This window comes from Nycticebus coucang, chromosome 7 (assembly GCF_027406575.1).
Source record: "Nycticebus coucang isolate mNycCou1 chromosome 7, mNycCou1.pri, whole genome shotgun sequence".
Classification (NCBI taxonomy): Eukaryota; Metazoa; Chordata; class Mammalia; order Primates; family Lorisidae; genus Nycticebus; species Nycticebus coucang.
In genome coordinates, this window is record NC_069786.1 from 133,794,989 (window position 1) to 133,819,307 (window position 24,319).

A 24,319-nucleotide genomic window follows, 5' to 3' on the forward strand; every position below is an offset into this window, starting at 1 on the left:
CAAGACACGGTGAGGGATGGCAGCAGTGACCTAGCCGTCTCTTGCTGACACAGAGAACAGTAAAACCATGGAATATTCCACCCCAGCCTCATCTTACAGGGGGAAAAATCTAAAACAGAGAGGCTAAGTCTGATTATCTCACTTCAAATGGGTGGGTGGGCTGGAGCTAGAGCCCAGGCCTTCTGCCTCCTGATTGGGGTCTTCCACTCCCCACCCATCACCCGTGTGCCTTGAATAGCATCACCACTGAATAGGTATTAATTCATATAACAATTAAATAAGTTATTTAACAGAATGACAAGAGACCCTTGGAGCCTGGCTAAAGAAAAGTTTGCACAGCTATTCAGATCAGGGGTGCTAGGTCACTGGTGTTTTGGGGATCTCACAAAGAGACAGAAAGCCTCCAGGGTGGGTCACCTGGGATATTTGCCTTTGGGGCCAATCAGGACAGAGTGGGATAGGGTGTCACCAGCACATGGACTGTGGGGTCTGAGGGACAAGGGTCTCATCTTCATGTGCGCCCCCCCGTAACTGCAAGATCTTCTTATCCCAGAGGTAAACTGATGACCCAAACCTCACCGAGCCATCTCAGGAAGTAGAGGCCCAGTTCAGGGTCACACACAGCTCAGAGTGAGCACATGGGACTATGTCTGGAGGAGCCAGGCCAGATCTAAAGGTCCAGCTCCTCACGAGCAAAGCAAATAAGCCACGCCACCCCCATCAGTAGACAGAGAGTGTCAACAATGCTGACATCTCTGTGTGGCCAGGGAGGACTCACAGCCTCACTCAACCTCAAGAGAAGTCAACATGTGACAGGGACCTGGAGGGAGGGACTTTCTGGCACTAGGATATCCCTCTAGGGCTGGGGCCACGAGACTGTCCTGGAATCTCACTAAGAAGTTCTCAGGCAGGCTGGCCTCATCTGGGACCTGTTAGAAGAGGACATGAACCCCCCATGGGGCATGGCTGTGCCAGGAAGGGAGGGAGGAGCCCATAGAGCACCAACCTGCAGGGCGTTGACGAGCTGCCTGTCCTCCTGGCTCGTAAGGAACAAGGGTGTGATCCCCGCATCGTAGAGCTTCAGCACAGCCTCCCTCAGCTGTGGGGACGCTGTCGTGGGCCTGTTGCTGAAGAATACAGCCACTTTCCTCATGAGGAATCCGTTCCTTACTCTCTTGAACGTATTTCTGGCCACGAATGACATGGCAGTTTCCAGGCTCTGCTGTTTGGATGTCAGAGACACCTGAAGGTTCCTAATCTTGTCCAGGAGGACCGACTTCTTCTTGGAGTCAGCAAACCGGATCTCCGTGGTCACCTCATTGTTATAGGTGACCACAGCCACTCGGGCCCCCCGGGGACAATTGCTCTCAGCAATGGTCAAGTCACCCACAACGCTCAGGACCACATCTCTCATCCGGTTAAACGTGTCCTGGGTGACGCCTTCAGAGGTGTCCAAAGCAAAGGCCAGCTCCGTCGGGTAGACAGGGCACTCCAGGGGCCCTGGGGAAGGGAGGTTCCAAAGACAAACTTCACTTACTGCAAAAGGGGGGCTTTCTGTCCTCGGGAGAAAGTCAGCACACCGAAATCAACTTACCGTAGCAGCAAGCTAGGGAAGGAAGAGAGGAGAAAGGGTGAAACACACGTTGGCCTGTCCTGTGAGAATTTCAAATGTAACAATATAAACTGTCATAGCCAAGAGAAAACTGTGTACTTACGGCATTTATCTTTGATGCTTTGGACAAGGGCACATTGCTTTAAAAGAAATAAAAGAATATGTAAGCAGAGCTGAGCACAGGCTCAGGAGGCCAAGACTCACTGTGGACACGTGCAACTTACATCGACGGAGTCGCCTCTGTTGCCCTTGTGACCCTGTAAAACCAAGAAGGGAGAGACTGAGGTGCATGGGAAACATACTGGACATGGGAGGTAAAGACAGTCTCGGGCCCGCGGGAACGTGGCAGAGGACACAAAGGGGGCCTTTGGACCACCTTGATCATCGACAGCCTCTCCCCATAAATTTGACTTTATCACTTGAAAAGCAAAAGATAGAGGATTTTGAAAACCAAGTGTTTCCCCTGAAAGGTAATTTGGCTTTGGAAGTAGCCCCATGTCCTGAAAACCTGGGAGCTCCTTACCAATCCACGGAAACCACACCTTCGATCTTGAGTCTGAACAGGGCTTCTCCTATGAGAGGGGCTTCCTTTCACGTGCTTGCTTCACACACCCTGTGCCCCAGGAGGGGTGGGAGGCCTTGCTGAGCTGAGCCACCCTAGCTGGGTGACGCCAGCTTGTTCAGAACTAGATAAGTACTTACAGCCGGTCCTGGGAAGCCGGGGTCTCCCTTCTGCCCAACTGTTCCTGGAGGTCCTGAATTTCCCTAGAGGGAAGAACAAGCATGTTCAGTTGTGGCCAAAGACTGAAAATTCTTGGCACCTGCAATCGAAAGGGATGGTGATGTGATCCAGTCAAGGGTCCCCATTGCCCTGAGAAGTCTCTCTTTTTAAGGGAGGCTAACGGCCTGCTAAACTCAAACATAGGGACGAGCTGATGGGCACTCCCCACAACTATGGGGATGCCCTGTCCTCTGGCAGGTCAAGGTAAGACAGAGGCCCTCCCAAGAGCCATTACTGAGATAATAAGATTTTTCTATGAGAATTATAACAGACGATGAGCCAAATCGCCATTCAGTGCAGCTGACATCAATGCTCTAACTCTCTTCCTGGAGTAGCAAATGATCCAGCTTGACTGCCAGGAAAGGTTTACCCATTCTAGGCCACACTTTGCTAATTCAAGACTCAGTGCCATCTTGGGGAGGTGGCAGTTAATATCTATTGGAAAGAGCAACCCAGAGCCAAGAGTTTAAGGAATGGGACTCTGCTCGCCAGTAGGGAGAGGGGGCCCCAATCTCAGCTTTCACTCGCACCTGAGCCTGGGACCCTCAGGAGCAGTTCACGTGCCTCATTCAACCCCATTGCCTCGCTGTCTGGGTGGGTGTGGACATCCAATGTCACCCCCTTTGAGACGGGACCCTTCCTGGTGCGGTGCCGGGAGGCAGCCACCCACTAGCCACCCTGAGGTGTACACCCGGAGGGGCTCGTGGGCCTCCCCATAAGGGGAACATAGCCCAGGACGATAGTCTCAGACCACGACCTGGCGGCTCTCTGAGGACACTGGTCTGGGGCAGGAAATTCCCTTCCTTCCATCTCATACTCTCACTGGCCAGGTTGCAAGTAAAGACGGTTTATTTTCAAAAAAGAATAGCTCTCAGTGGCCTCGGCAGGAAGTCACTCTGCTACACACGTTCTCATCCGCACCTGCCCCAAGGCCCAGGAAAACTTACCCTTCGGCCCCTGATGCCTTTGGGTCCTGGAGTTCCATCTGTCCCAGGCTCTCCAGGGGTGCCCTGGGAAGACAGCCAAGAAGGGGCACATTACTCTCTGGGCTAGAAGGTCTCTGGAGGACCCCTGGGCAGCACCTGGGGGGGGGGCATCTGAACCACACTTCCCAGGCAGCCAAATGGTTAACTTTGAGTCACTGCTCCAATGAATTATCAGTATCTTGGCGACATTTGCAGCCTTCATTTATTTAACCAATAACAATATATACAGGTTATAGCATTTTATAGCTGACAAAGTACTTTTACTGCAGTATTATTTTATTTAAACCTCACAAGCACCACAGCAAGCGCATCTTGTCACCTCCAATCGACCTTCTTTCTCTTAAAGAAGGCAAAGTCTCCCCCAGGGCAGCCCAGTTAGTGAATGGCTGACCCAAGACGAATGCCCAGCTATTCTGTCTTTCAATCTCAGACATTCCAGACTCATGTCAAAACAACGGTGATGTTTCACCTGTAGGAGCATTTACCTTTGGTCCTGGGTAACCAGGGAATCCTCTTTCTCCCTATAAAAGATAAATAAATGACTCAATGCTTGTTTCCTATTTAAATTCATCTAAAATAAATTGATCTTAAAAGAAAAAAAATTGTCTGCAGAGTCATCAAAGGGAATCCACCACTCAAATGCAATAAAGGTAAAGGAATGACTCTTTAAAAGCTGGCACATCAGAAGTAGCCTCCTGGCAGCAGGAGCTCATCAGGAATCCTCCACAGATACATACTTTCTTGCCTCTGCGTCCTTCACTGCCAGCTCCATCGCGCCCATCGTCTCCCTAACAGTGAGAAGGAGACGTTACTACAGGTCCCCGTGTCAGCCACATCATGCCACCATCTCTGCCCCGCTGCCGCCCTGTGGAGGGGCCCTGAGTGCCTGAGATGTTTCCAGGCCAAGGTTCCCGCTCCAGCCCCATCCTCCCAAGTGTGAACAGGTGTTGGGCTCAAAGGACTCCTTTGTAGCCAAATGGCAGTGGATACAGATATATGGGTCATTATGAAAGTTTTGAGATACACAGAAATCAAGAAATGTAAAATCCGCACAGGAGGAAAGCAATGAAGCCCTCCCAGCAACACTGATGAGCTGAGCAGGTAAAATGATGGACCACGACACAGGCTGGGTGAAGACTTCCATAGTGAGCTCCGTACAAAGACCATCCAAAGACCATTCCTTTCAACTCCGGCTCCTAGAGATGAGTGGAATTGAAAGGAATCTCCAAGGGTCTCCAGTTCTGTGCACCTGTGAGTCTCTGATGCTACTTCAGAACAAGAACACTGAACCACAACTCGGCCTCCAGGGCTCAGCCTCCCCACACTCCTTTCCTTCCTTCCCTGTCACCACCTCCAGACCCCTCCCTGCGCATTAGGATGTCTCCCTGTCTCTCTCCCTCAGGGAGCATCCAGAACTGGATGCCATTAATTATTTCAAAAGAACCAGCAGACTTTATATCACACACACACTCTCATTTGTTTCCTCCTGTGCTTATGAGACTTAAAGTATTAGAACACGATTTTTTAAACTTCAGTTATCTGCAAAAAAGAAACCCAAGGGGAATATTTTAAAGCTTGGGGACTACAACAGTCTGATTAGCCCAGTGTGTGTATACAGTGTTTGGATACAGTGACCCCTTTTAGAAAAATGCCCCCTGGACTGTGGATTTATTTTCCCTACATAGAAATATACTTGACAAAATCCTTGTTAATGAGCAGTTAGGGTGTTTTTAGATAGCACTCTCAAAAATAAGTTATTGAGATAGTAATTTCTATTCTTAGGATATCTCACTCAAAAGCAATTGTTTCCATCCGGATTGAGACCTTATCATACCCGATCCCATTTTAACCCAAGGACATTCACTTCTTCCCAGAAAAGCTCTAAGCTCACAACGCCTTTGCAACGCCCAGAATGAAGGTGGTTGAGCTTCAGTACACCAGGAAAAAATGTCTTTCCACTGCCCACTTCCCATGAAACATGACTTTTTCTGAAACTCATACACAGCTGGTAAGCAGCGGGTTTCACTGTTTCCAAATGGCACTTCCAGTAATACCAGAAGTAGTGCTCAAGACATCACCATTTAGGTCCCTCCTGCACCTTCCAGTGAAGATTTGAGAGCAGCCCAGACCCCACACACACTGGGACCTACCGTCTCCCCACGAGGTCCACGGCTCCCAATTGCTCCCTTTGGTCCTGGCTCTCCTGGCTCACCCTAGACAGAAAAATAGCCCTGAGACCGGAGCCCGAGGAAGGAGAACAGCCCTGAGCCAGGGGCCCAAGGAGGGTCGGCAGAGCCCTGCTCTGGCTAGGTGGGTGCTGCCTCTGAGCGTCCCGTGAAATTACTTTCCAAACTGCAGTAGTCATCCGTGGACTCCTGGAAAAGGATCCAGGAGGCTTGTGACTGTCCTTCTCCACAGCATGGCACGGGGGACAGGCTAGTGGGAAGAGAGAGGGGCAGCTAGGAGGAAAAGGCATGAGAAGTAGGGGATGTGAATTCAGTGTAAAGCCTGACCCCAGCAGCGGGGTACAGAGACCATGAAGGATTCACATGGACACAGCTCTTCTACTGGGCAAACACACTCCCTAAACTCGTGATGACAAAATGTAGTTCCTTTAGAGGCTGGCAGGAGGCAGGCTCCCAGCCAGCATTCATGTAACAAACGTTATCCGAACCATCAGGCTCTGGGTCTCTTGGAGGATCTAAACAAGGTCAACAGGGCCACTGTGTGCCCATGGTCAAAGACTGTGTACCCCACGTGACGCTGAGATGGTGCCAAGCACTGCCCAGCTGCCCTGACCACTCAGAGGACACTGCACCATGGGCACAGGCCAGGGCAAGAGGGGACTAGACGATTGTCCAGCTGATGGTGGGCTCTGAGTAGGGACACTGCCAGGGACAGTCATCACACTGGCCAAGCTGGCTATAAACAGAGAGGCTGGTATGGAAACCAGCCACGGTGAGGAGAAGCAGTGAGCAAAGGAACCCTAAGGCAGTGGACAGACGGACAAGGAGTGGGCAGGGCTGTGTGCACCTGACTGGGTCCCTGTCCTTGGGAAAGCTCTACCTGTCTCCAGACAAACCTTTCTTCCCAGGGGACCGATTCTGCCACGTTCTCCGGGGGCACCAGCGCTCCCTCCAGCTCCCTGGAGCACAAGGAGAGGAGGGTGTCAGGGGCGTCTTCATCTGTTTCGACAAAGGTTTCTCTGAATCCTGCCCACCCCACCCCCAGGGAGGTCAAGTCCACTGAGGTATGTGACCTGTCTTGACTGCAAATCCCCAGCACTGAGCAATGCGCGTGGGGCTACAGACTCCCTAGCAACGGCTCATGCGAATTTCATACATCAGCGTCACCTCACAGCATCAAATTAAAGCAGACTGTCGTTATTGTTGTGCACACTGTAGGTTCCTGACTGGACAACAAGACCCCAGATTTTATGTGACTTGTTTGCCCTTCCCATTTACAGTCCTATCACGAACACCTGATGTACACAGGCACATAAATAAATGCCTGTTGGGTGAATTAACAAATCACGAACGAAATTAACTGGTAAACGTGGTAAAGCCTTCACAGCCCAGAAGTGACCCTCTAAATGATGGTGAGAAAGGAGAAGCCAGGAAGCATTTGGGGGCTATCGGATGACTATTTGAATAACCCGCGCCTGTGCATCTTACATTCTTGGTTAATTAGAAGTTAAATATATGTTCTTGAAAAACTCACAAAAACTTTACAAGTAGGTATTACCAGCCCTCCAGCTAGAGAAAGGGTTTCCAAGCAAGATCCTACCTGCTTCTACTACTGTAAAATATTTTTGTGCTTTTATGTAGCAACAGACCAGGTCATTTCCAGCTTATTAGCCATTATTTTTTCTATAACAAATGAGAGGATGGTGCCCTCAAATACGACAGATGCAACTATGTGTATGCAGGCCCATGGCATCTGATCCCATCCCATGTTGCAAGAGCAGCAAGCTTCTGCTGGTCCTCACTAATGGCTACGATACATGTGGACATCTGTGGTCACAGCACCTCTTCTGTGTAGAACTTGAGGAAAAACTTGAGCACCTCCTTCTACAAAGACTGACCCACAGGGGGCTATCTCTGAGCTCTAAATAGGAGACACTTTGCATTATCTAAGGAGTTTGGTAGATTTAGATTTTCCACAATTGATGGAAGGCTCTGGAGATGAGACACATTTTTCCCGTGCTTACCAGAGTCTATATTGAAGGACTATATGGAGAATTAGAAGTCCCTGGAGCACCAAAGAAAGAGACTCTTACTTCCTTGAGGCAAAGTGGCCAGTAAGTGGGAGGGCTGAGGTTGGACACAGGGTCTGTGTTGGCAGGGAGGAGGCCTAAGGGAGGGGTGTCTGCAATGGCAATATTGGACAAACCCTTAACCTGCTTGCCCATATGTGTTCTGTTTAGCAAAGGGTGTGAGGATATAAGAGTGTGGACAGGCTCACCCGAGGACCAGGAATGCCTTGTTCTCCTATCAGGCCTGGAGGACCAGTGGGACCAGCTGGGCCCTGAGGAAGGAAAAGGCCATTGTCAGAGCTACTGAGGTGACTTTCTGCGAGGACCTCACAGGGGCCAGAGCCTCACTTCTGCTGGCCAAAGAGACCATCAGAGGCCAGAAATCTTCCATTTTAGCAGCAGCTTTAATCCAGAACACAAATGGGAAAGTTAGTTTAAAAAATATACAAGAAACCAGTATTCAAACAAAAACTTATGCATGAAATTCACAGCAGCATTATTCACAAGGGCCAGATGTCGATCAACCACCAAGTGAACAACCAAGGGAATGTCATGGAACCATGAAAGGCAGCGAGGTCCTGCCACCTGCCCCAGCACGCCGACCCTCAGGACACTGCACTCTGGGAGAACCCCAAACACTACCGGCTACCCGCTAGATACTCCACTCGCATGGAATGTCCTGAATAAGCAAATCCACAAAGATGGGCTGGTGGCCGCCCAGGGTGGGGTCAGGGCAGTGGGAGGGACTGCTAATGGGTTCAGAGTCTCCTCTGGAGATGAGGAAAACGTTTTGGAACTGGACAGAGGTGATGGCTGCACAATATTCTGAAAGGACGAAATGCCACTGAATGGTTCGCTTGAAGATGGTTGATTTTATGTTATATGAACATCAATTTTATAAAAAAAAAAAAAATCTCCCGAGGCGAAGGCTTGGGGCGCACTGACCTGGGCACCTCGGGTTCCCTGCTCTCCCTCGAAGCCGGGCTGGCCTGGATTGCCCTTGTTGCCCTTTGAAACAAGAGAAGGCGTGTGGAAGAGTCAGCATGGTTCATGTCAACATCAGCTCTCTGTTCCACAGTCATGTCTGGATTAAGACTTGGAAAGCAACCAGGAAATGCACAGCTCTCTGGGGTTACAGATATCCAAATGGTGAGCCCCGGTGGCACACTGAGTGTGCAGGGCCAGCCTTTGCTGCACGTCACAGCTGGCTGCACCTTCTCAAGACGGCTTTATGAAATGGGGATCTGTAGACCTAAACACGCCTTGCAGAGGTGAGGGGACTGAGACCCCGAGGAGCTGTGTCTTCCTGAGGGCCAGACAAGTGTGCACACTCTGGAAGGGACATGTCCCAGGCACTGTCTCCTCAAGCATTTTTTTTTTTTTCCTTTTACCTCCAAGTCTCCACTGGGGATCATTTTCACCAGGCCTTGTACAAGAGGCCAAGTTCAAGGAGATGCTGCTATTTGAGCCACAGGTGTCTCAACAGCCCAGGAGAGAGTATTTTTTAATTCCTGGGCTGGATTGCATCTGGGCCATTTGAGGGACAGACCCTGAGAGCTCTGTTGCCCACAGAGAGGGACAGTCTCTGTGAGTCTCTATGAGCAGCGCTGTGAGCACCAGAAGGGAGTCGCAGGCTGAGAGACTTACCTTAGCTCCTGCAGGGCCCCTTCGGCCAAAGCCACCCTGAGGAAGAAAAAGCCACACAAACCATGAGGGAAGAATGGGGCCTGGCTCTGAGCCTGGGCCCCCTGAGACCTAGCCCCGTGTTTTTTGGCTGGTCAGGGCACTTCCTGAGCACCTCGTCAGCCCTGGGGAACCTGGCATACAAAGACTCCCTCCCCGCCCTCATCTGGGTGCAGCTCTGCTTGCTCGCTGCTCCTGTTAATCACCCAGATGGAAGTTCTGAGAACCACTGCAGACCTGCCAAGCAAAACAATGACTTCTTCTGGCTGCACCATCCCAGCCAGCTTCAAATAAGGAATGCGAGAAGTGAATGTCAACCTGTCTATTTTTCTTCCATTTTCCTGACTGTGGTGAGAAGTAATGAAATCCGTTAGTTAAAATGGAAGCAAGTCACAAGTTCTCCAAATTCTCCAGGCCAAATACAACACAGACTCGATTAAGTAAAGTATCTGAAACGCACACGTGTGAACCCAACAGCCTCGTGTACTTAGGCTAGCTCATGACTTGGCAACCTTCCCCTGGATGCTCCAGAGGTAACCCTTAGTTCAAACACATGGGCTTACTTCGTAAGTGATCCACTAATTCCCAGCTCATGAATGTTTCCTTTGCAGCAGAAAGTCTGGGTGGGAACCCACGAGTGTCCCGGATTATCTTTGCAGGCAAGGAGTTGGTATTTCAGAGACTATGCGTGCCAGCTCTCTCCCAGCCTGCTACCTCCAACCAAGAACTGCTTTCTCCACTCCCAGAGGACCAGCCCAATGACCTTCTGGGGTGACTGTTTGTCACTATTCACTGTAATGGAAGTGAACAATGGAAGACCTTGGGATCAATGCTTCAGTGGAAGTCCTTGGCCACTTTCCATGAACAAATTTGGGAGGAGGAGGAAGGCTCATCCAGAAACAATCTGGTCTTGGCCAGATGTCTCCTTTGTCCCAAAGGAGACATGCTAGGGTTGGTTCAGAGCCCGCCAGCTCTCTGCAGTATAATGCTCCAGCCAGAGGCAACCTCCGGGGTCCTCAACAAAGAGTTAAGGAACCATTGGGCCACTCCTTGCCCTGCTGCAAAAGAATGAACCAGTCTACAAGAGCCCTTGGCTGTAACTAACTCCCAACCCAAGTGTCTGCCTTGTGTATAGCTTTGGAGAGGATTGTACACACTGCCATAATCTCAGTCATCTCATGGAACCAAGTTTGGCTCTGCTCGTGAAACTGAGTTGTAATCGCCCATCGTAACGTTGATGAGTATTTCCTCCCTTCTTTTTCATTATGTAGCTCAATAGCATTATTCAAAAATAAAGCTCAAACCTTTTCAATTAATGTTTCTAAAGTTTAAGTTTTCTGAATTTTAAAAGCAAGGTGATGTCCATAATTTATCATTTGAACTTGGCAAGCCATGTCTTTTGAAAGCCCTTCCCTCATCACACACTACTGGTCCAGCTGCCGGGGCCCGCATCCTGCTCCCCATGAGATATGGCCGAGGGGTCCAGTTCTCAGCTGCCCAGTGCCAGCTGGCAGCTTTGGGGCTCTGTCCAACAGTGAGTGGAGCCCCATCCTGGGCATACCCCAGCACCCTGACCCTCCCTGGAGGATTTGCTAACTGCTACAGCACTGTCACCATGCATGCACGGAAAGTCTGCTAGCCACAGAGTTCACTCTCTCCACACCTCTGCACCCTGGAGCCCATGGATGGCTTTCTAAACATCCTTTGTGCAACTGTGGCTTTAGCGTTTCTTCAATAAGACTGAAAGATGGAGCATGCAATGAACTACTCTGCAAGAGACGTCTCTGAAATGTCCTTTAAAAGCAAATGAAATTGAAATACACTAGGAAACAAAACCAAATGTGATTTTGTTATCTCTGTTACAGCAAAACAGACAATTATAAACTATAAGAAACATACACCTGCTCCAGCCTTGGGCCTCCTGCTCCCACACACCCCCATATTGGTGCTTCCTTTTGGATTTCTTAAATCCTCAATGAGATAAAACCTGGCCACGTATTCATAAGCAGCAAGATAACACTCTTTAAAGCCTCTGTTTTTGGAGGGAAAGGAAACAGGACGGGGGAAGGAGAAGAGATAGAGCACCTAGTAAATTATAATAAAAAATTTCCCTAATTACGGTGGCTAAAACTTCCATTACAATGTTGAAAAGCAATGCGATCAAGGGTATCCACATAGGGTCAGAAGAGATCAAACTCTCGCTCTTCGCAGATGATATGATTGTGTATCTGGAAAACACTAGGGACTCTACTACAAAACTCCTAGAAGTGATCAAGGAATACAGCAGCGTCTCAGGTTACAAAATCAACATTCATAAATCGGTAGCCTTTATATACACCAACAACAGTCAAATTGAAAAAGCAGTTAAGGACTCTATCCCATTCACAGTAGTACCAAAGAAGATGAAATATTTGGGAATTTACCTAACAAAAGACGTGAAAGATCTCTATAAAGAGAACTATGAAACTCTAAGAAAAGAAATAGCTGAAAATGTTAACAAATGGAAAAACATACCATGCTCATGGCTAGGAAGAATCAACATTATCAAAATGTCCATACTACCCAAAGCAATATATAATTTCAACGCACTCCCTATTAAAGTTCCACTGTCATATTTTAAAGATCTTGAAAAAACATTACTTCGTTTTATATGGAATCAGAAAAAACCTCAAATAGCCAAGACATTACTCAGAAATACAAACAAAACAGGAGGAATCACACTACCAGACCTCAGACTTTACTACAAATCGATAGTGATCAAAACAGCATGGTATTGGCACAAAAACAGAGAAGTAGATATCTGGAACAGAATAGAGAACCAAGAGATGAATCCAGCTACTTACCGCTATTTGATTTTTGACAAGCCAATTAAAAACATTCAGTGGGGAAAAGATTCCCTATTTAACAAATGGTGCTGGGTGAACTGGCTGGCAACCTGCAGAAGACAGAAATTGGACCCACACCTTTCACCATTAACTAAGATAGACTCTCATTGGATTAAAGATTTAAACTTAAAACATGAAACTATAAAAATACTAGAGGAGAATGCAGGGAAAACCCTTGAAGAAATTGGTCAGGGTGAGTATTTCATGAGGAGAACCCCCCGGGCAATTGAAGCAGCTTCAAAAATACACTACTGGGACTTGATCAAACTAAAAAGCTTCTGCACAGCTAAGAACACAGTAAGCAGAGCAAGCAGACAGCCCTCAGAATGGGAGAAGATATTTGCAGGGTATAACTCTGACAAAGGTTTAATAACCAGAATCCACAGAGAACTCAAACGCATCAGCAAGAAAAAAACAAGGGATCCCATCGCAGGCTGGGCAAGGGATTTGAAGAGAAACTTCTCTGAAGAAGACAGGCGCAAGGCCTTCAGACATGAAAAAATGCTCATCATCTTTAATCATCAGAGAAATGCAAATCAAAACTACTTTGAGATATCATCTAACTCCAATGAGACTAGCCTATATCACAAAATCTCAAGACCAGAGATGTTGGCGTGGATGCGGAGAAAAGGGAACACTTCTGCACTGCTGGTGGGAATGCAAATTAATACATTCCTTTTGGAAAGATATATGGAGAACACTCAGAGATCTAAAAATAGATCTGCCATTCAATCCTGTAATTCCTCTGCTGGGCACATACCCAGAAGACCAAAAATCACAACATAACAAAGATATTTGTACCAGAATGTTTATTGCAGCCCAATTCATAATAGCTAAGTCATGGAAAAAGCCCAAGTGCCCATCGATCCACGAATGGATTAATAAATTGTGGTATATGTATACCATGGAATACTATGCAGCCTTAAAGAAAGATGGAGACTTTACCTCTTTCATGTTTACATGGATGGAGCTGGAACATATTCTTCTTAGTAAAGTATCCCAAGAATGGAAGAAAAAGTACCCAATGTACACAGCCCTACTATGAAACTAATTTGGGACTCTCACATGAAAGCTATAACCCAGCTACAACTTAACAATAGGGGGAAGTGGGAAGGGGGGGGTGGGTAGAGGGAGGGGGATCGGTGGGATCACACCTGTGGTGCATCTTACAGGGGTATTTGCGAAACTTGGTAAATGTAGAATGTAAATGTTTTGGCACAGTAACTGAGATAACGCCAGAAAGGCTATGTTAACCACTGTGATAAAAATGTGTCAAATGGTTTATGAAGCGAGTGTATGATGCCCCATGATCATATCAATGTATACAGTTATGATTTAATAAAAAAAAAAGACTGATAAAAAAAAGAATAAAAAATTTCTGCAGCAAGCAAGATTTGGGGAGCAATCATTTCTGAAATCCCTTTAAAATCCCTCAGTAGTGAGCTGCTGAGTAACTGCGTACCAGGCAATGTTGGGCAGACTGTGGGACGACTTAAGCATCTATCACCACAGATCCCCCCAAGCCCTGAAGGCACTCACGTTCTTCCCAGTTTCTCCAGGACTTCCAGATACTCCATCTCTCCCTGGGACGCCCTGGTGTGGAGGAGAAAATTAGCATGAGATTCTCATCTGCAGAAAAGAATGCCTAACTCCAAAACACTGCAGGACACTCTGCAGAAAAAGGGGCCAATTCACTGGGAAGGGCCATCGCAGGAGGGCTATCAGATGCTTTCCAGGAGGCCTTAGGCTTTGGTACATTCCTGGCCCCCAAGCCTTTGACTTAACAAGCATTTTCTGTAAATATCTAAGAGCACAAACTCTGCCGAGCTCAGTAATGGCTACTCTGGTTTCCCAGGGAGACTCCCCCCATGGGCACCTTCAGGTGGCTTCACAAGGCCTCCCTGCCCCCCATCCCAGTCTGCTGCACAGCCATGGCCTCCGCAGAGGCTGGCATGCCAAGGTGTCAGGACAGGGACAGTCTGGAAACACAGAGCAGTGTACCATGGGGCCGATGTCACCGGTTTCTCCTTTGGGTCCTCTCTGCTGGCTGTCCTGTCCTGACTCACCCTGAAAACAACACAAACAGGAAAATGAGCCACAGATGCAAGGAAAGGCCCTGCACATAACTGGCTGGTCAGGAACACATTAGTAATGGCGTGCATGTAAGGCTCTGAATGACCGTCCCTCCGCTGCTACCAGAACCTAGCCATGTGGTCAGCAAACCACTCCCAGCCCCACACAGGGGTGATGGTTCCTCCCCAGGGAGGAGGTTGCCCAGGCTAACTCCTGCCTGTCCTTGGCACAGAAGCTGCCCACGTTGGACACCTGCTTAGAGGTTTCACAGAGCCGCGAAGTAGAAAAGCCAAATGTAAGCTGTCCTGCAACCAGAAAGCTTACAGAACTTACAAATGCTTATCTTTTCAGCTGGAAAACAAAAACATCTCCTGCAACCCCAAAATTGTAAGAAAAAGACAAAGCACTTATTCTATCAACAATTTTTAAAGCAATTTCAAAAATAAAGTCCTTCCTTTCACCCCCCTTCTCCCACCACCCTCTTCCCTGGGCTCAGCTCTAAAATAGTCAAGAAAGGAATCTTTACCGGGTCGCCTCGAATTCCAACATCTCCCCTTTCTCCTTTGTCTCCTTTCGGGCCTTTATCACCCTAAATAAAAAACACAAATAGAAGCTGAAAACTAGATGTTTCCATTTTTGTCTCACCCCCGAAATCGCATTCTTCACAATTCATGAATCTTAAGAAAAATAGTGTTTACCATTAATTCATTTGCCATAAAAGTAAATTCACCTTTAAAAATTTTTATCTGTTCCATTAATTCACAAATACAGTAGAACCTCTATAAATTGACCCCGCCCCCAGGGACTGTAACAAACTGGTCAACATGCAGAGGTGGTCAACATAGGCACTAGGCCTACTGTACTGAGATGTAATGTGCTGCGGGTCTGGTCTGAAAATAAGATCAACTGAGGGAGGTGGGCAGTGTGGGGAGGCGGCTGGCTGTGGAGGGTCTACTGGGGACCCACCATGTGACAAACGCAGATTTATTTATAGCAACGTATTTCAGGCCCTGCCCTATGGGTCATGCTTTCTCTGGGATGTAATGTGTCAGATCGGACAGGAGGGGCACGCCTGAGGGGGTTAGGGGAGGCTGCCTGGACGAAGCACCCTCTACACGTATGAGTAAAGGAAATAACTGTTCCCTAAAGGAAATGGTTCTATCCTTTCCACAGTAGCAACACTAGAAATTACCTACCCTTCTTCCAGGGTTCCCTTTCTCTCCGGAAGAACCAGGCAATCCTTTGTCTCCCTGCCAAAGACAATGATACGTGATCACGCCTGGCGCCATTTCTTCCACAGAGAAGTTAGTTGCTGGAATCTTCAGAACCAAAAGCTTCCCAGACTCAGAGATCAAAATCACTCACCTCTTCACCATCAAGACCGTCCAGCCCGATTTCTCCTATTTCACCCTAGGAGGGAATAGGGCAGATGAGTGAGCGTAGAAAACTTTCTGGCAAAGGAAAAAATGAGAAATACTGGAAAAAATTTCAGTTTAACAAACAAAAATTAGCTCGAATACCTTCTCTCCTGGGAATCCTCGGGAGCCCTGGAAGGTAAGGGACAGGAGACATCAGCTCTCCCTGCCAGGCTGGTGTCCCACCCCCATCCAAATGCCACAGTGTGTGAAAATCTTAATGTTAGAGACAGGTCCCTATGTGTTTCTCTCCCACCATCACATGGAATGAGATGCTATAAAGCTAATTGGCCTAGAACCGAACATGCGGGTTGTCCCAGCTCCCTGGGCAGGAGGGGTGGGCCCCAAAACCCAAGAGAAGGGGCTCTGGAGGCAAAGTCTGACTTCTAACTGAGGGGAATGAAGACATCTGCCGTCACACTTCAGCACACAGAGGAGGAAGAGCCCCTGCTGTCCTCGGCCACTCCACCCCCCTGGCTGTCCCCTGGCCCAGGGGGAAAGCTGCAGACCCCAGGCTCCCTGAGAACGTTTCCTGCTCACCCTGCGTTTCCATAGCAAACTATTTCTCCATTCTCAGCTCCCTTCCAGCTGTGGCAGGCACTCCTGAGCCCACCCCATCCAGGGCTACTTTCCAGAGCGAAGCCTGGGTGGGCAGCTGCCCTCTCCCCGGGGCACTTAGAAAAACTGGGTGTACCTCCTGCAGGTGTTCTGGCCTGACCCCCACCCCATGCCCAGTGAGCACCCCACACACACTGTACCTTCACTCCTCTCTGGCCTGGGCAGCCTTGGAAGCCTTGGGTGCCATTTACGCCAGGCGGACCTCGGTCACCCTGGTGCGAAAAACAAAAGCATTTGGCAAGTTGGGGCTGGCGGTCATTGTGTCTTCTTGGGGGGCTGGCAGCACGGAGAGCGCAGTGGGTTAGAGAGCAGGTTTCACTGCCAGAGCAGGGGAGCCTCTCAGCGTCCTCCAGGGGCCTGCGGGAAATGCCTGGGAGGTGGCAGCGGATGGGTGGGCTGCAGACAAGTGAGCTGCTGGGCCCGGGGTCTGCGTGGGTGCTGAGCCCCCAGAGGAGCTGTGAGCGCCACAATTCAGTACCAACGTGCAAGGAACAAGGATGGGGAAAACTTTAAGGACTCAAACATCTTTTACTCACAGGTCCGCCCTCGTCCCCAGGATATCCTCGGTAGCCGTCTTCCCCAGGCATACCCTGAAACAAAGGAGATTGGGTCCCGTTAAGTCCTGAGGTCTTCTTTGCCCCATGTTAAGTATCTGTGCCGCCCCCTGGTAGAAGCGTGCTAAACTTCAGCATGACTTTGGGTGTTTCCTAGAATGCAACCGCTTTTCCACTCCACGAAGGGCGTGATTATTCTACCAGGACTTTTAAGGCTCCTCCTCTGCCAAGAAAACCCCTCACTTTCCTCCTAACTTGGAGGCAAATGCTGAGGTTCCAGCTGAACACTCGCAGAGAGGCTGCCAGTCAGTGGTGCCTGCTGTAATTAACATTATTTTATGAAATGAAGGACCAATGTGATAAAGAACAGATTCCTTCACCCCATGGAGGGGAGAATTGTGGCAGACACTGGACCCGCCAGAACCATCCCCACTGGAAATGCACCTCAGAACTCCTCTTCTACAAATGGGATCATCTTTATTCTCCCTCATCCACCTCCATGTCACAACACCGGAGGAACTCCAGCCACGGTAATGCTGACCTTCCAACACCTAGTCTCGGGGGTGGCAAAGGTCCAGCTGCCATACCTTTGGCCCGATGCTGCCGAGGGGCCCGCGATCTCCCCTCTGTCCAGAGCACTTGCAGGGAACCCCACAGCAAGCTTTCTCAGCAATGTTGTCCTGCCAAAGGGAAGAAAAATGAAAAGTTTAAATGTCAAGAAACACCCAGCACAAACCATAAGTACACTGGTGCACACGCGTTCCATGGTGAAGATGACAGCCGATGACATTCACTTTCAGGCCAGCTGAGGCTGAGCGTCCAGCTCTGGGCAATCAGGGTGGGTGTGGGACATCACCAATGCGAGATAAATTTCATCTACAATGTCACCTCTGGCTGGACCTTATTTTCAGAAGTTTCCAACATAGATAGTCAAATTTCAAATCTTAAGAATAATTTATCTGTTTACGCTCCAAAGTACAAACCCTAACACACACTACAGATGGCCAGGACTGAAGGTGGTTCCAGAAAAGATCCATGGGACGTTCTTCCCCATGACCATGGTCAGAGTCTGTGAATACGGTTCCAGCCCAGAAGAGGTGCCCGGATAGGCCTCAGGAGCAGCTACCAGATAAGGGACAGTCACAAGTGGTCCCACCTCTGTGAGCCACAAAGCACCACAGCTTTGGGTCACCTGTACCTCCAATACCCACCTAACACCCTTGATGTTTCCCTCCCTTCCAGCTCCTGACCTTCTCTGGGAAGGTGCACACCCCAAATGCATTTCCCTCAGCTGAACTGGAAATGGTCACGTGCATTTTCTTGCAATGGGCTTCCTTCATCCTTTCACCAAGCTTTCACCATCCTTCATGATTCAGATTTGTTGACTAATTCAACCTCCCCCCACCCCTAATAAAAAATCCTAGTTCTAGCCCTGGGAAGAAGGAAAATGGGAAGGAAGAGGCCTGTTCATCTATCCCATTCACATAGCCACAGCCCACTGTTGCTACCACCAAGGGATCCCCGGGTTTACCACTCAGCCCCATATCACCCAGAGCCCCCGGCCCCCACTCCAAACCCAGGAGGTGACAGAGAAGAGAGTGGCTGCACTGGGCCCCTTCATTTGCACCAAGGGCAGCTGGAGAAGGTAATACAGGCGTTTGTCTGCCCAGAAATGGCCCTTCTGTTTCTGCACGTTCTTGTTTTTGCTGTGTGAGGTTTCAGAGGCCCTGGGCGCTGTCTCCTATCTGGAGAGGGCTGATCACAGTGGTTTGTATCCCTAGTCATAGTCTGAATGAAAAGACATTTTAAAAGGCACCTGTGAAGGGGAGCAAGGCCACTCCAAAGCCACACCAGCCACATACAGACCACTTTCCAGCTGTTTGCTTTCTCTGTGTCCAGGATTCACATAGGTTATGGCTTAAGTCAGATCCCAAGAGAAGTAAATGAATTAAATGATCCAACCAGACACCCCCACCCATTCACCGTATGGTAATTGACTTTATTCTCTTGAGCACCAAAAACGTTATCTAAATTTGTGTGCGTGTAAAGCCATTAAAAAAAGAACTTACGAGCTGTTCTGCTAGCTCGTAATCCAAGTCCAGCAGGTTAAGCCTCAGGGGCCTGTCGTACGTGAACCCTCGCCCAAACTCCAGCTGAGTCACCCGCTCCAGGTTGGCCACTCTTTCCAGGCCCACGAAGATCAGGGCTCGGACACCTGCAATGGAAGACATGTACGTGTCACATGGCTCATCCAGGACCTGAGACCTGCGATGTCTTTTCTCCCAGGTTTTTAAAGAAAACATCAGTATAAAATTTGGATTTTAACAGCTGAAATACTGACACTTTGGACTCAGCTAAATAATCACTTCAGATATGCCAGTAACTAAGCTTGTTGCTATGAATACAGGAAGTGGCCCCTAGGATGTCTATTTATGCAGTTCCCTAACTCCAGCCCTCCTAGCGCAGGTCTGCTGTGGGGAGATTAGAAATACTAACATCGCAAAGTCAGATCACAGCAGTCTCATCTGTGGGAAAAGTAAGATAACAAACAGAATTTTCTTATAGTAAACTGCACTTCCATAAAGTCTTCCTCAACCTTTTGTGTTGGCACGTACTTCTTAAAGTCAGTGTCAGCAAATTTCCAAGTCAACAACAACAGACACGGCTGGTTCCAGTCATCTGACTTTTGGTATGAACACTTAAATGTTGTAGTGTCTTTGAGCTGTAATAACTGCAAACCAAAAATGGAGCAGTTTTTAAATCCTAGTTTATATAATGAAGTTAAATGAACCAATACTTCCTGATCATTTGCAAACATCCGGCCTTCTGCACGTCATACCACCTGAGCAGGGCTGGGAACCTACGGCGGGAAGGAACCTCAATAGCCCTGTCTCAGAGTCCCAAGCAAGCTATGCAGGGCCACAATGCTGGAGGGAGGGTCCTCCAAGAGGACCGCATCCACATGGATGTCTCTTCCCAGCAGCAGTCGCCCTGCCTGGCCGGGGCTCACATCCCGTGATTAGAGAGCCTTGCAGTCGCCCTGCCTGGCCGGGGCTCACTTCCCATGATTAGAGAGCCTTGCAGTCGCCCTGCCTGGCCAGAGCTCACATCCCGTGATTAGAGAGCCTTGCAGTCGCCCTGCCTGGCCGGGGCTCACATCCCGTGATTAGAGAGCCTTGCAGTCGCCCTGCCTGGCCGGGGCTCACATCCCATGATTAGAGAGCCTTGCAGTCATCCTGCCTGGCCGGGGCTCACATCCCGTGATTACAGAGCCTTGCAGTCGCCCTGCCTGGCCGGGGCTCACATCCCGTGATTAGAGAGGCTTGCAGTCGCCCTGCCTGGCCGGGGCTCACTTCCCATGATTAGAGAGCCTTGCAGTCGCCCTGCCTGGCCGGGGCTCACTTCCCATGATTAGAGAGCCTTGCAGTCGCCCTGCCTGGCCAGAGCTCACTTCCCATGATTAGAGAGCCCTGCAGTCGCTCTGCCTGGCCGGGGCTCACTTCCCATGATTAGAGAGCCTTGCAGTCGCCCTGCCTGGCCAGAGCTCACTTCCCATGATTAGAGAGCCTTGCAGTCACCCTGCCTAGCCGGGGCTCACATCCCGTGATTAGAGAGCCCTGCAGTCGCCCTGCCTGGCCGGGGCTCACTTCCCATGATTACAGAGCCTTGCAGTCGCCCTGCCTGGCCGGGGCTCACATCCCGTGATTACAGAGCCTTGCAGTCGCCCTGCCTGGCCAGGGCTCACTTCCCATGATTAGAGAGCCTTGCAGTCGCCCTGCCTGGCCGGGGCTCACTTCCCATGATTAGAGAGCCTTGCAGTCGCCCTGCCTGGCCGGGGCTCACTTCCCATGATTAGAGAGCCTTGCAGTCGCCCTGCCTGGCCGGGGCTCACTTCCCATGATTAGAGAGCCTTGCAGTCGCCCTGCCTGGCCGGGGCTCACTTCCCATGATTAGAGAGCCTTGCAGTCGCCCTGCCTGGCCAGAGCTCACTTCCCATGATTAGAGAGCCCTGCAGTCGCCCTGCCTGGCCGGGGCTCACTTCCCATGATTAGAGAGCCTTGCAGTCGCCCTGCCTGGCCAGAGCTCACTTCCCATGATTAGAGAGCCTTGCAGTCACCCTGCCTGGCCGGGGCTCACATCCCGTGATTAGAGAGCCCTGCAGTCGCCCTGCCTGGCCGGGGCTCACATCCCGTGATTACAGAGCCCTGCAGTCGCCCTGCCTGGCCGGGGCTCACATCCCGTGATTACAGAGCCTTGCAGTCGCCCTGCCTGGCCGGGGCTCACTTCCCATGATTAGAGAGCCTTGCAGTCGCCCTGCCTGGCCAGGGCTCACTTCCCATGATTAGAGAGCCTTGCAGTCGCCCTGCCTGGCCGGGGCTCACTTCCCATGATTAGAGAGGCTTGCAGTCGCCCTGCCTGGCCAGGGCTCACATCCCGTGATTACAGAGCCTTGCAGTCGCCCTGCCTGGCCGGGTCTTACTTCCCATGATTAGAGAGCCTTGCAGTCGCCCTGCATGGCCGGGGCTCACTTCCCATAATTAGAGAGCCTTGCAGTCGCCCTGCCTGGCCGGGGCTCACATCCCGTGATTAGAGAGCCTTGCAGTCGCCCTGCCTGGCCGGGGCTCACATCCCATGATTAGAGAGCCTTGCAGTCGCCCTGCCTGTCCGGGGCTCACTTCCCGTGATTAGAGAGCCTTGCAGTCGCCCTGCCTGGCCGGGGCTCACTTCCCGTGATTAGAGAGCCCTGCAGTCTCCCTGCCTGGCCGGGGCTCACTTCCCGTGATTAGAGAGCCCTGCAGTCACCCTGCCTGGCCAGAGCTCACTTCCCATAATTAGAGAGCCTTGCAGTCGCCCTGCCTTGCCGGGGCTCACATCCCATGATTAGAGAGCCTTGCAGTCGCCCTGCCTGGCCGGGGCTCACATCCCATGATAAGAGAGCCTTGCAGTCGCCCTGCCTGGCCAGGGCTCACATCCCGTGATTACAGAGCCTTGCAGTCGCCCTGCCTGGCCGGGGCTCACATCCCATGATTAGAGAGCCTTGCAGTCGCCCTGCCTGGCCGGGGCTCACTTCCCATGATTAGAGAGCCTTGCAGTCACCCTGCCTGGCCGGGGCTCACATCCCATGATTAGAGAGCCTTGCAGTCGCCCTGCCTGGCCGGGGCTCACATCCCATGATAAGAGAGCCTTGCAGTCGCCCTGCCTGGCCGGGGCTCACATCCCGTGATTACAGAGCCTTGCAGTCGCCCTGCCTGGCCGGGGCTCACATCCCATGATTAGAGAGCCTTGCAGTCGCCCTGCCTGGCCGGGGCTCACTTCCCATGATTAGAGAGCCTTGCAGTCGCCCTGCCTGGCCGGGGCTCACATCCCATGATAAGAGAGCCTTGCAGTCGCCCTGCCTGGCCGGGGCTCACATCCCGTGATTACAGAGCCTTGCAGTCGCCCTGCCTGGCCGGGGCTCACATCCCATGATTAGAGAGCCTTGCAGTCGCCCTGCCTGGCCGGGGCTCACTTCCCGTGATTAGAGAGCCTTGCAGTCGCCCTGCCTGGCCGGGGCTCACTTCCCGTGATTAGAGAGCCCTGCAGTCTCCCTGCCTGGCCGGGGCTCACTTCCCGTGATTAGAGAGCCCTGCAGTCACCCTGCCTGGCCAGAGCTCACTTCCCATAATTAGAGAGCCTTGCAGTCGCCCTGCCTTGCCGGGGCTCACATCCCATGATTAGAGAGCCTTGCAGTCGCCCTGCCTGGCCGGGGCTCACATCCCATGATAAGAGAGCCTTGCAGTCGCCCTGCCTGGCCAGGGCTCACATCCCGTGATTACAGAGCCTTGCAGTCGCCCTGCCTGGCCGGGGCTCACATCCCATGATTAGAGAGCCTTGCAGTCGCCCTGCCTGGCCGGGGCTCACTTCCCATGATTAGAGAGCCTTGCAGTCACCCTGCCTGGCCGGGGCTCACATCCCATGATTAGAGAGCCTTGCAGTCGCCCTGCCTGGCCGGGGCTCACATCCCATGATAAGAGAGCCTTGCAGTCGCCCTGCCTGGCCGGGGCTCACATCCCGTGATTACAGAGCCTTGCAGTCGCCCTGCCTGGCCGGGGCTCACATCCCATGATTAGAGAGCCTTGCAGTCGCCCTGCCTGGCCGGGGCTCACTTCCCATGATTAGAGAGCCTTGCAGTCGCCCTGCCTGGCCGGGGCTCACATCCCATGATAAGAGAGCCTTGCAGTCGCCCTGCCTGGCCGGGGCTCACATCCCATGATTAGAGAGCCTTGCAGTCGCCCTGCCTCGCCAGGGCTCACATCCCATGATTAGAGATCCTTGGAATCTACCTTCTTCTCGCAGGTCCTCAGAAGCTCTATGTAAATCAGCCATATCTCCGTCCACCCCATCAGTAAAATGAATGACCACCTGAAAAAAGAAAAGGAGTCAAACCCCAGCCAAGCAGAAAGGAACATCATAGGCTGCTGAAAGGGAGTTGAGACATCCATGGTCCCAAAGCCCACATTTTACAGTAAAAGAAACCAAGGACCGAAGTAAGGAAGAGGCACCAAGTTCACAGGCCTGTGGGGCTGCACACAAATGGGGGACACCTGGACATGGCAGCAGTGACAGCAAATGCATGTGATGCAGTGTGTGAAAACCACGTTGGGGCAATAGGCTGAATAGTGCCCCCCATATAGTATTGACATCCTAAAGCCTAGGCCTTCCGATGGTGACTGTATTTGGAGACAGGGTCTTCAAAGAGGTCATTAAGACCATCGTCAAATACCAGCAGCGTCCCTGTCAGAAGCAGAGGTTACACACAGGCCAGCTCTGTGAGGACAGCGCGCGAGGATGGCACCTACCAGCCAAGAAGAGAGGCCTCCCAGAAAACCCACCCTGATGACACTGCGAGGACTTCTGGCCTCCAGGACTGTGCGAAAAGTAATTTCTGTGTTATGACAGACCTAGAAAGCTCACCCAGCATGTGTGTGCACAGTGTGTGTGTACCGTGTGTGTGTGCACAGTGTGCATATGTGTACTGTGTATATATGTACTTTGTGCGCAGTGTGTGTGCACTGTGTATGTGTGTGTGCACAGTGTGCATATGTGTACTGTGTATATATGTACTTTGTGTGCAGTGTGTGTGCACTGTGTATGTCTGTGTGCACGGTGTGTATGTGTACTGTGTATGTATGTACTTTGTGCGCAGTGTGTGTGCACGGTGTGTATGTGTACTGTGTATGTATGTACTTTGTGCGCAGTGTGTGTGCACTGTGTATGTGCGTGTGCACGTTGTGTATGTGTAGTGTGTACATGTGTACTTTGTGTGCAGTGTGTGTGCACTGTGTATGTGCGTGTGCACGGTGTGTATGTGTACTGTGTATATATGTACTTTGTGTGCAGTGTGTGTGCACTGTGTATGTGTGTACTTTGTGCAGTGTGTGCACTGTGTATGTGTACTGTGTATATATGTACTTTGT

The 24,319-nt window shown here is 50.6% G+C and overlaps 1 protein-coding gene across 3 annotated transcripts in view; it reads right to left on the reverse strand.

Annotated features, from left to right (window-relative positions):
* The window catches only part of COL6A3 (collagen type VI alpha 3 chain), a 93,649-nt gene that overhangs the window by 17,509 nt on the left and 51,821 nt on the right, over positions 1-24,319 (reverse strand). For all 3 annotated transcript variants that reach the window (XM_053597048.1, XM_053597046.1, XM_053597047.1), the window contains 24 exons: positions 23,186-23,264; positions 18,932-19,077; positions 17,450-17,542; positions 16,845-16,898; positions 16,449-16,520; positions 15,796-15,822; positions 15,641-15,685; positions 15,472-15,525; positions 14,802-14,864; positions 14,204-14,269; positions 13,742-13,795; positions 9,282-9,317; positions 8,580-8,642; positions 7,844-7,906; positions 6,462-6,524; positions 5,530-5,592; positions 4,117-4,167; positions 3,865-3,900; positions 3,341-3,403; positions 2,315-2,377; positions 1,837-1,869; positions 1,716-1,752; positions 1,595-1,606; positions 1,007-1,500 (listed from right to left, as the gene is read on the reverse strand). In XM_053597048.1, coding sequence (XP_053453023.1) covers positions 1,007-1,500; positions 1,595-1,606; positions 1,716-1,752; positions 1,837-1,869; positions 2,315-2,377; positions 3,341-3,403; positions 3,865-3,900; positions 4,117-4,167; positions 5,530-5,592; positions 6,462-6,524; positions 7,844-7,906; positions 8,580-8,642; positions 9,282-9,317; positions 13,742-13,795; positions 14,204-14,269; positions 14,802-14,864; positions 15,472-15,525; positions 15,641-15,685; positions 15,796-15,822; positions 16,449-16,520; positions 16,845-16,898; positions 17,450-17,542; positions 18,932-19,077; positions 23,186-23,264 — 1,830 coding nt within the window. The remainder of the gene's footprint in view (positions 1-1,006; positions 1,501-1,594; positions 1,607-1,715; positions 1,753-1,836; positions 1,870-2,314; positions 2,378-3,340; positions 3,404-3,864; positions 3,901-4,116; positions 4,168-5,529; positions 5,593-6,461; positions 6,525-7,843; positions 7,907-8,579; positions 8,643-9,281; positions 9,318-13,741; positions 13,796-14,203; positions 14,270-14,801; positions 14,865-15,471; positions 15,526-15,640; positions 15,686-15,795; positions 15,823-16,448; positions 16,521-16,844; positions 16,899-17,449; positions 17,543-18,931; positions 19,078-23,185; positions 23,265-24,319) is intronic.